This window comes from Rhamphochromis sp. 'chilingali' (genome assembly GCF_963969265.1).
Source record: "Rhamphochromis sp. 'chilingali' genome assembly, chromosome: 21".
In the NCBI taxonomy this organism is placed as follows: Eukaryota; Metazoa; Chordata; class Actinopteri; order Cichliformes; family Cichlidae; genus Rhamphochromis; species Rhamphochromis sp. 'chilingali'.
Window position 1 is genome coordinate 30,259,240 of NC_137949.1, and position 12,001 is coordinate 30,271,240.

General features: G+C 40.2%; 1 protein-coding gene across 8 annotated transcripts in view; it reads left to right on the top strand.

Annotated features, from left to right (window-relative positions):
• Nucleotides 1-1,406: 1,406 nt before the first annotated feature.
• The window catches only part of esrrb (estrogen-related receptor beta), a 45,049-nt gene continuing 34,454 nt past the window's right edge, over nt 1,407-12,001 (top strand). The window contains exons 1-2 of one of the 8 annotated variants that reach the window (XM_080870924.1): nt 1,422-1,531; nt 8,526-8,594. Coding sequence is in view for 4 of the 8 variants with exons in the window: in XM_080870919.1 (XP_080727045.1) it covers nt 4,945-4,994; nt 8,526-8,594 (119 nt within the window). In the remaining 4 variants the exon portion in view is untranslated. Of the gene's footprint in view, nt 1,532-4,551; nt 4,995-8,525; nt 8,595-12,001 lie in introns of those variants that run through there. The other 7 variants (XM_080870926.1, XM_080870922.1, XM_080870919.1 and 4 more) reach the window with 7 other exon arrangements.

A 12,001-nucleotide genomic window follows, 5' to 3' on the forward strand; every position in this document is an offset into this window, starting at 1 on the left:
ATGTGCAGGTCTCATTTTCAAATACAGTTAATTGCATTCGAAAAGAATCAATGATACTTTCACGGTGACAATATCATTCTTTTAATGTCACTTAATTTCCTCAGTGAAATGATTACATCAATAGCCTGGAACCCATTTCTATCTTTCAGCATGAATTAATCTATTAGGGACAATAATTACACGTTTGTAATGGATAGGTTTTTGTACTCAGAGGCAAATGCACTCGAGTCTCCATTGTGCTCCCAGTTGCTGGCACTGTCCTGACTGTCATTCATTCAGTTTATGAATTACACTATCAACCTGGGAGAAATAAATAAATAAATAAGGGTACCTCAGATGCAGCTCCTTGGTGGCCTTGTTGTGAGATAGCCCTCCCTCTAGTGGAGATGATAGAGTTGGTTGCTGCTGTCAGATAGCTTTCTCCTCTCGTCTGCTGCTGAGGCAGTCAGTCAGCGATGGAGAATGCAAAATGAGAGGAGGAAAACAATTGACAGAAAATATAGAAGGGAAATGGAAATCTCTGTATTACATGTAGCACACGTGTCAGGACAGAAGGGGTGAAAAGTCAGGTGTAACGCCAGGGAAAACGAATTTTTGAAGAAGGCTTACAGTGAATGTCAAAATAAGGCCAAATATGTCCACGTGGGTTCATTCAGTGCTGTGGTGTGCAGCTGATTCACCTGCACAAAGCTCCATAACAAATTACAATAAGTGCGTTCACACTAATAAGTGTGTAATTCTGCTGAAAAGCCAAATCAAGTTTGTGTAATTTGTGGACGCCTGGGTTACCTGATACAGCAGCTGTGATATGTGCGACAGACGCGACGCTGCTTTTGTCCCGTTATTTATTCATTACCAGTGGAAACCAACCGACTGCCACGGCGTGCAGCCTTTTCACCTGGAGTTTTTTCTGCTAGGCTACCCACCGAATTCCGAAGGAGGGCTAAGGTTGACCAGATAGGCAAAATTAACTTAAATTAGAGCCTCTAAAAACCTAGTTAGCTCGAAACAGCTGTACAAGCATACAGAGGTACATAGGAAGCATCTGTTTCCGAAACTGAGCACTGAGGTGTCTTACCTTTTTTTTTTTTTTTTTGGGGGGGGGGGGGGGGGGGGGTATAGGAATTCACAGTCTTAAAATAAAAAATATATAAAAAACAGTATGAATAAAATGTGTTATTTTTTTTATACAAGACCTAAAAGAAAAAGTGGGTGAATCAGCTGTAAGTTTTGTTTTTCTTCGTAGCACAGCAGAGCCCCCCCCCCTCTCTACTCCCTCCCCCCCGCGTTTGATTCACATTTGACCCCGCTCGCCGGGTCCTGCTGCCTGCCGGTGGAGGTGTTTGGTTTAGCCACAGGGCGCGCGCCGGAGGAGGAGTGGATAGTGCGGCTGCCGTTGTGTGACAGTTAAACGCGGCGCTCAGACACACAGAGCCACACTACCACCACCAACACCACTACAACCTGGAGACACCACCTCTACAGTGCGCGGTGCTCAGCCCGGGGATGTGACATGACTTGTCCGAGTAAGGTACACGGCACGTTCATCAACCGTATTTATCTTCCAATTACACATCCAACACACGTGATTTTAAGAGTTTGATTTAATAGGTTTAAAATTTTTATACTAGTTTACTTATCTTTTAGCTTGAATAACGTCAGCGTGCGGGCAGTTTAGCTCTTACTATTAAAGCATGCGCAGTGCACGTGCAACACCACCTTTTTCACTGGTCATATAAATCATATCAATTACGATATTTACGTGATTAATTCTGTATGCCTGTCATAGGGTAAAAACTAGTGAGGCCTATTATCAGGTTTAGTTTCCGAGGAAGGAAAAAATACGACTTTATAGCAGTCTTTTTAAGGACATTAAGTTGTTTTAAAGCTTTTCTGCTCATTATCCCACACTTGTTTACATAAACAGACTTTAATATCATTTATTTTTTAATAATAAAATTAACTTGACATTTAGAGAGTTAATGCCATACTTGTTGAAGCACACTGATTCTTCAGGTTGCCTCAGTGTTGTCAGAACTTTGTAATTTGCTTTCAGTGCTATTAGTGTATGTGTGTTTGTGTGTGGCGTTTTATGACACAAACAGGTGTAATTTTGTCAGTGTCGAGACTTTCAATGCAAATAGTACCAAGTCTTTAATGGTTGTGTAGAGGTTCTTTGCCTTTCTCACCTGAAGTGACTTTCAACACACCTTAATTACTGTTTTACTTGCATACATGTAGTACATGTGAACCAACAAACAGGCAGGTGTGAGGTGAGCAGGCTTGAAGAATGCAAACAGGAATCTCAATTTAAAAAACAAAAAAGAACCCGAAAAAGGGAAAAGAAAAATTTTAGTCTCTCAACTTCAGCCCCGTTCAAGTGTGATTGAGTGTTTGCCTACAACAGGTCTATTATTTATTTGAATCAGATCCCTTTCTGTCAAACAGCTGCCACAAGCTGTGATTTTTTTTTTTCATAACAGAGCTGATAAGAAGCAGCGATAACAGCAGCATGGCTTTCATGGCTCACACTGCATGACAAAAGTATGTATGATGTCAAGTCCCGGGAGGCCTATAGGAAATATGCAGAAATGTGATTCGTCAAATGATGGCAGTTATCACTGTTAAAAAGTTAGAAACCAGTCTGTCATGAGACTGTTTGGTAATAATATGATCTCCTAACATCACTGCTACTGTAACGTATGCCCTGTTCAGCGCATTTAACACAAAACAATAATTTTTTTGTAGCTGTTGCACTATTTAAAAATATTTTACATCATTTACCAGACAACTTGAACAACAACCAACAACCTGAAATTGGCTGAATCTATACCCATGCCTTGTCTTCCTTATTATTCAATATTCAGCTCGTATTGAAGCCCAAGAACTGTAATTTTGATTTTATTCCTGAATTAGGTAAATTAAACTGACAGGTGTTTGATTTGGCATCGACCTTGATTGGATTTTCATTTATTTAGTCATTTTGTTTTGTCACAAAAAAGGGAGCAGATGCTGTGTGATGTGATGCCACCTTAGAGGCACCATTGCTGCACATCAATAGGCCTGTGATGATCAATAGGGATTGCGTGATGTTTTTGCATTGATTATAGAAACGTGAGCCGATGAATGGAACCGGATTCCTCTCCGGGGGGGAGGGGGGGGGGTGTTGTGCTGTTCCTGTTCGGAAGAGGAAACTGGAGAGCTGCAAAACGACACAACACACCCTTTTTTGCATGAATCTGTCGCTAGATCACTCCTCCTCGCTTCCTCACTCACTCAAACGTTACTTTTTTATTGAAGAGTCTGAAGGCTCTTATCAGCCGCCTTGTGAGGTTTTTTTTTTTTTTTTGAGAAATGGGCAAGCTGCTGTTTCTTCTCAGTTCAATTCGACCAAGTGCCAAGATACCATGGTAAGCTCTGTTCTTATAATGTGGGGATACAGTAACATGGAGACCCTCACTGACTGTGAAATGGTATCTGCATTCTCTGCATTCTTACTGAGCTTGATCAACAGCGAAGCACAGGCGCTTATAAAGCTGGGGTTAGAAGAGACAGAGCTGGATTTTCTGCTGCTTTAGAAGATGATGGGCTTCGAGAATATGAGTTATGGCTTGAGATCATCTCTCACAGGTGGTGAAAGGTTCACAATGGTCCCTCACATGTAACACCCGCGAATGGAGCTAATGACACCGCTCAATAAATACATTTACTGTCCTCAGCGCGGTTTGAAAGCTATTGCTTTTTGAAAGCGAAGTGCTGCGGATGCACTCGACTGCCCGCTGGAACTTCTATAGTGTTGCTCTCGGCTGGCGTCAGATCTGACTTTATCATGTGTTGTGTAACAGTGCAGGTATCATTTTGATCTTAAAAAAACTTGAAGTGTGTGACAGCAGGCTTAGTACTGCCGTGCAGTCATATCTCTGAGGTGTGTGTGTTGCTTGGTTAAGTTCAGTGTTCATGTGTGGTTGCTTTATGACACCACTTCAAATTAACCCCAGCACGGTTGGATATAACACAGAAAACTAAAGAGATACAGCAGGTAAAATGTCACATTTAAAGAGACCTTGCTTTATATTGTTAAAAAAACCACTCAATTCAGAACAGCAAGTATTGAAACTCTGATTTATTTTTGCTTTATGAACACTAGGAGCTTCCCCTGATACTTAAAACCCCTTACTTCTCTTTATCATCTTATTTATTTAACTTTCTAGCACCCATCTCTGTCATATCATGAGATGGAAACTTTGTGTGTTGACCGCTAGATCGCTGTTGTTCATGCGATAGCTTGTTTTGTCTATGTCCGTGTGAGCCATGCGTGTTGTGCATAGCGGAGAGTGTGAGCGAGCGTTTGGATCCCTCCTCCCCCAGTGCACCGCCGGCCCCCTCTGTCGCTTTAAGTCCTGCCCCTCAGAGCCAGCCAACAGCAGCTGTTCCATATTCATCAAGCCCTTGAGTCTTAAAGAGCCCTATCCCGACCATGGAAAGAGTCATTCCTCTTGCTCGCACTCTCATGCTCTCTCCATCTTAGCGCTCATCCCGCTGCTGCCTGCGCTTCTCTGTCTCTCTCACTCTCTCTCTAGCTTTCTCTCACCCCCCCCACCCCACCCCCTTTTTACCTCTCCTGTCGATCTGTCCCTCCCCCCTTCACTCTCTCTCTTTCCCTCTCTGCCTCTCACACATACACTCAGACACACTCTTTCTCTCTCTCCCACTCATATATACATAAACACACGCGCATACACAACACACATGCTCAGGCACACACACGCCCACTCAATCCATCAGAGTCCAGCATACCTGTGCAGGCTGGGGGGAAGCGGTGCTGGAGGGGGTTTTCGGCAGCGTTGTCTCTGAGGGTGCTTTGCTATCATTTGGGAAAGAAGCGGGTCTCAATTGTTTTCTCTTTCCTCTTCCTCTCATTCCTGGAATGCTAAAACTGGACTGATGGACATTTCAGAACTTTGTCTTCCAGACCCTCTCAGCTATCATAACCAGTAGGTGCACTTGTTTCTCTGTTTTCCCCCTTTTATTTCTTTTTTTAACCTCTGCCGTTGATCCCTTTGCTTTTTCCTGTATTTTCCTTTCATTTTTCTTCTATTTAAAAAAATATAATCTGCTCTTTACCTACTCTTCTTTTACTTTTCTACTAGTCGAGGCGCTGAACTTTTAACTTTCTAATTCCTGGCTGTTCTTTTTGTATAGCCTCTTAACGCCAACTCAAACTCCTTACCTGCACTTTTTTTCCCGTTCGTTGTTTTGAGGGATTTTAAATATCGTTGGACTTGACAGGATTGAGCAGCAGAGCAGGTGCAACTGTGTAAATGCGTGTATGGGTGTGTGGCACATCATGATGTATGTTTTATAAATATCTTTCAGAGCATGGCTGATTGATTTAACTTGGCCCTTTGAAGCAGTGTGTGTGTGTGTGTGTGTGTGTGCGTGTGTGTGTTTTCCTTTTTTCTTTCCTTTTTTTTTACTCTATAGAATTTGGGGGGTGCCTGTCCAGTTTGGTTAGGAGCTTGTTTGCTGATGGCTTTGTCCCTAGATCCGGCCACCCAGGCAGACTGAGAATGATATTATAAAGAGGAGAGATTAACGTGAATCCGTAGAACTGGAGAGGATAAATTACACGCTGTAATATATATTTGTAGCCAGGCAAGACGAATGAAAGGACCCTGTAACCTCAGTCAGGCGGCAGGTCTGTCCCAGTCAGCGGCGTGCCGGGCAAGCTGCTGTCTCGACAGCTCCTGGCTGCTGGGACAGTCTGGGCTTACAGTGCCTTCACCAAACTTTTTAAATCAACCAGTATCTTACATTTAAAACAAAACAAATTACCTTTAGTTAAGGTATTTTTTGTATCACCAGTTTTCTTTGTAATTATTATTATTCTTTTTTAGAAGCAGTTTTATCATTATGGTACAAATATATCTAACAACAACCAATAACAGATATAGTATGAAAACCAGCCTCTAAGACATTTGGCTGTTCTAAAGTTTTTTGTTATGAATTTAAGCAGGTTATAAATCATATATTTTGTAAATGATAATAATTATAAGGGTTATTATGTAGAAGTTTAAAGAAATTTCAGGAGCTTTTCCCAAATTAGACAGTGTTTTATAATAATTTAATATTTTTGGTAAATAATTTTTTCTTGTTAGTGTTGTTCTCATATTATTCAGTTTTACCATAAATAAGATATTTAGTTTTTTTTAATTAATTAGATTTTAAAAAATGTGAAAATCATTAACAGAAAACAGTTAGAGCTCAATTCTCTTAGTGTTTCTTACTTTTTTGACTTTTTTAGTTTGAGCTTTAATCACTGCAAATTCAAAGTTCTTCTAGGATACTTATGAATAATAAGGAATAAATGGAATCATCTCTGTTTTTTTCCCTTAAGATGTATTTTGTGTAGTTTCATTCTTTGATACATCTTAAAATTAAATTAAACAAACCCTAAAAAAGTGAACATTTCTATTGCATGTCAGGTACGATGGGCTCAAGTCATAATGTCTTTTTTGTATTCTTTTGTCTGTATTTCCTAATTAGGAAAAGAAAACCACTGCAATTTTTATTTCTTTTAGAAGAGCTTTACATATTTACACCAGTATGTAATCACATATTTAAGTTTTCATTTTTTAATGGACTCATTAATGGTTTCCTGTAAAATCCAGTTTTCAGCAGAAATTGAACTATATGAATTGCACAAGGTGAAACATTAAACATTTAAATTTTAGGACAGTTTCAATTATGTCGAAAAGTAATTGCTTAGTAAGTCTTTTAGTTTAAATCAGTTTGATCTTTCAGGTGTCAGAATTCAGATTTTTTTCATTGTATTTCTTAAAGAAATTACACATAATCTAGTATTTGTTTTTCCATTTTTCAGGTGTGAAAGACGAAGTTTATGTAGCTGTGCTGGGATATTTTTTAGTAATACTTAAAGAGTGAAGTATATTTATGTTTGTTTATTATCAGAGATGTAGTTATGTTGTGCTGATTTAAAATCTGTCTAAAATAATAGGAAACATTAAATATAATTTAGTGATTATGCTGAATATAAATAATTATATTTGTACTTGACGGTGAGCAGAAAATCTACTCTTTCAAAGCTCAGTTGTGAACAGGTGTTTAACATATTAGTAACTGTTTACATTTCTTTTGAAATGGCAATCAGTAAACCTAAAATATCTTAATGAAGGAATGCTCAGCAGTAATGTGAACGTATATCAATCCCCCAAAACAGTTAATTTGTGGGCTCTTTTCAGCACATGCTTGTGTGCTGCTGGTAATTTTGGCTCAGCAGTAGCTCTCTGCTAATTATGCACTGGTATTTGCAGCCTCTTACTGAGCGCTGGATGCGGCCGCGATGCTTAAGTGAGAGGATTAGTAGAACGTATGTGCTCTATGTTATTAGCACAACAGTGTAGTGCCGTATCACTGTAGTACCTATACTGAACCGAAGGCATCAATACTGCCTGGGAATTAGCTGGAAGGAGAGTTTTTATCTTTTAAACAGAGAGATGCTTCTCTTGTTTCTTTAATGTTGGAAATCAATTGAAAAGAAACGTCGACGTTATTGCAACTTGTTCTAATAATGTTTTATGTTCCCATTACATTCGCCCCGTTTTACAGTTTTGCTTCAGTTGTTTAAATCCAAGTGTTTTTTATCGTGTAGTGGAATTAGATTCTCTGCACTCACTTGTGTTGCACTGGCTGTTGCACTCTCTTTAGAAACCAGCTCTGGTTGAGGATTGCAAGTGTAAGTTTTTCAGTGCTTGTTAGAAAACACAACATTTGAGTGGCAGCGAATTGAGATGTGACTTCTCTCTGCTTCTAAATGTTCCATCAACACCCAGGCTTCCCTTAAGCCCTGGCAGAGGCACTGCAATAAACTAACTAGGCTATCCAATTTCCCTTCATGAAATAAGAGCTTTTTAATGTATTTTCAGAGAAGCAGAAAGAAGTTAACACACAGTGATGAATTAGATTTCAATTTATTTGACTTCATTCCCAGCTTGCTGCATTAAAGCCTGCAAACACCCATCTCTAGCAGTCCGTCCACTTGATTCTTATTAGGTTTCAGAAAACAAGGCGAGGGAATTGCATTAGTGTATCTTAAGTTAAAAGCTCCTTGCTCTTTGACCAAGTGTTTCATTGTTATAGGGTTAATCAGATTTTTGCTGTCTTCATGGAGATGCTATCACAGGCTAGAGGCAGTGGTGGGTAACCAAAGCAGCCGTGCACAGACGCTATCCAGATGGGATCAGCTTACGGTAATTTGGTTTCAGAATACATTACCAGAAGAAGCTCCTGGCCGAGAATTGCCACCCCGCTATGAGCCAGGAGCCGGTGGCCTCTGTAGCTGCAGCATGGAGCCCAGGCAACCCACCTGTCCTGCTCTTACTTTCCTCATCTCCCAGAGCAAATGTTAGGAGGTTTTTTGGGATGTGTGCCTTTTAAAGAGAAACCTAATGTGCTTAAGCTCAGATTTTTGCCAAATTCTAAATACTTCTTCCTTGTACCAACAGGGCTTTGTTGTCCAATTCATTAGAGAGATTCCTGAGTCCACTGGCCACGCTGGAGCCCTCTCATTTCTGGTATCTAGTATCATTACTTTCACTGTAAATATGTCACTCAGCTCAAGCTGAGCGGGGGGAGCATGTTGTCTCTCTCCAGGCCAAATGGTGATGCAGAGTGTGTTGGCAATGTCTAGATAGTCTCAATTCTCTAGCTTCAGAGGTATTTGGGTTCATAGTTGTTAGTGCTGAGGCTGGCTTTTAAGGAGCTGCCAAATCAAGCACCTTCTTGTGTTGCTTTATTTCCCAGGTCATTAACTGATAAAATAAAAGGACAAGAGAAGGTTTCAGGATCCAGGCTGGTTCTTTTTTCTGTATTTCTTTACTCTAAAACTTACTAAAGACCAGATTCTGAATGTTTCTTTTTAGTATTGGTCAGTTTTGGAAGATCATGCTTTCATAATAACATGCTCTCTCTTGAGAGCCTATTTGATGTTTGGCCTTTAGATCTCTTCATGATTACTTATAATACCTCTTTGGCTATTTTATAACATCCACCTGCACAGATATCACCAAATGTCACTGCATGCGTCCCTCCTGATTTCTCATCCATGGTAACCTTGGACACCTCCACCGCAGTGTGAGAATCTGTTTAAAAATAACCAGGCCCATTAGTCTAGAAGGATAATGCTAGCCTATGTGGGCTCTCATGCCCTTGTGGCAGCAGAGTGCTATCACTGACACAGTGCGTCAGCACTTCTTCCTGTTGCTCCAACACTGAAGGGCTCCTCTTCATTTACACACATCCATGCATGCATGCATCCTCACACACACACATACATACAGTCACATACACACACCTACAATAGAAAGCGGAAATTGGGAAATACACCACGGTCAAGAAAAGAGCCGTTAGCATGAGCTGTTGAGTGTTGCATTACAAGAAAACACCACACGGTGAAGATTAAAAGCAAAATCAGCCGTGATTACAAAGTTTAACATTTTTTGTGCAAACATTTTGCTTTCTATTTGATTGCAGTCACATTGTGCGACTCCAGGTTCAGTAATTCACACTTAGTTAAAAAATGACATGACGTAAGGTGGGTAACGATATGGGTGTTTATCATTGAAGGCTATTAGTATTGAGCGGTCAGTTGTTTGAAGGTTATGTTTCGGAGCAGTAATTGAAATGCAAAATAACATTAAGATCGATGCTTAGCTTTGTTTATTTATGAAATCAATATTGGAAGCGTCCATCACTGAAGCAGCTCTGATTCCTACTGACAGCTTCACCAGGTCTTCTATGCATGGTCTGCGTGAGCCTTCCACCCATTACAGCTTTTAGAGGAATAACGTTTTTTTTGTCATCGCTTTTTGGAGAGCTGTTCGAATGTTTCAGGTTCATGTGCTGAAACACGCAGAGCACAGCCTTAAAGAAAGCTGTAGGGCTCAGCTTCATGAACTGCTGAAATTGTTAAACTGAAAACATGCTGCGTGTACAGAGGCTGTCTTACGGGTGTGTCTACGAGAGAGAGAGAGAGAGAGAGAGAGAGAGAGAGCACTACTATTGCTTATCCCAGATTTGCCCTGGGCAATTAGATGTAACCAATAATCACCCAGTAACAGAACAGTGTGCAAAACGCCGGTCAGTGTCTCTGTGCTTCCATATTTGGACCCTGCTATTAGAAAAATAAAAGCAACTTTTGTTTGAGATTTTAATTCATGTAAAAAATAAATAAATTAAAAAGCAGCGCAAAAATATTTGAATGTCTTTGTCAAATAAGAGTTAGTGAAAGTCTTAAATGTAAGAACATTTTACACATTTACTTCTGAGTCTTTGGTGTTGTTTAGACTTCAGTTTTTTAAATGTGGAGTCATTATAAATGATAAATACAGTATACTGTATAAATCAGAACAAGCTTCTAATTTTTGTGCTCGGTTTCCAAATAACCAAATTCTTGTCTGCTCTCCAAACTTTTCAGTGACACAAATATGGAAGCAAAGGGAAAATTAAATTATAACTCAATCTGAAAATCAGGCTGTTCACCCTTACTGTCATCAAGGGCAGTTTTTATTAGAGGTTAACATTTTTTTACAACTTTTCTTGTCATATAATAATTAAATCTGATAACTGACAGATTTGTTAGTGTAAAAGTGTGTGTGTGTATTCCTCTGCATCTGCCTTCAGTTTATACGACCGTGTGCTTATATGAGTATTTGCCTGTTGGTCACAAAACATGTGCACATTAAAACGTCACCTTAAGAGACCGCCCTTGCATCCTTAAGTACAATCAAACGTTCACACACTGAGTGGCTGCTTGTCGAAATGTTGAGAGGCCCCCTCTCCCACTACATCCTGTGACGCGAGACGTTGGTAAAAACCGCGTCGCACGTTTAGATGTCAACCCCCCCACCTCCCCACCCCTGAAGGAGATGCATTAATTCAGGAAATATCCCCAAAGTTTAATTATTCCTGAATGGTGTGGTGGTGGACACAACCATATAAATCAGTTAGGCCCACCCGCCTTTTTATTACCAGCACTATTTATGGAGAATGTGTGGCAGCTGGTAGAGATGAGCCTGTAAAAAGCTAGAGGCTATTGCTGTGACTGTGTCGACTGCTGTGGCGTGTGACAGTCATAACAATGGTGTTTCTGAGTAACAGCAATTCGTTTTGGAGTCGTCTGAATTGTGTGCCTCGAACAACGCTTTAAACGCGAGGAATCAAGTTACATCTTTAACTCACAGATGTCGTATCGCGCGCCGCGCTGTGATTGCTCACTGACCGTGAGCCTCTGCAAACGCCGTCACGTCTGAAACACCTGATAAACCTCCGATTTTTGACCTGTTAATTTTGCTCTAACATTTGTGTATGTACGCGTGTGTGTGTGTGTCTGTTTATATTTGTGTCCTCTTCTGATAAAGGGGATAATTTGTGGTGGAGGCAGGATTGGCTCTTTGTTTTAGGCAGGTAGTTTCCTCCTAAACAAGGACGGCCTATCAGAAGAAGATTAATGAAGTAATTTCATGCATGGCTCTATGCCTCCGTCCCCCTCTACGCACAGTGACTGTGTCTAAACCTGTGATTTACATTGCACTGTGTTAAATAGCCTTAACCCTTTATAAAAATATTTCTTTCTGTTTGTGACACACACAGGCACACACACACTTAGACACACAAACAATAAAAAAAATCATCCAGCACAGCTTGCAACTTTCTGTGAAAATTAGCCTTGTGGATCTGTTTTCTCTCTTGGTTTGCTCCACAAATATCTCTGAATGCTCTCTGAACTGCAATGCATGACTTTTAGTTATGCGCAAACTTTTTTCTTTTCTTCATTATTCAAATTTTATAATCCCACCTCCCTCCTCATGGAGCGTGCTGTGGTTGATATCTGTTGGCTTTTTACTGGATTTGTTGCAGTTAAGCAAAACTTTAGCAGTCGGCTTTTATCGTGCAAAACTGAACGTGCAGTTTTTTTAAGAAA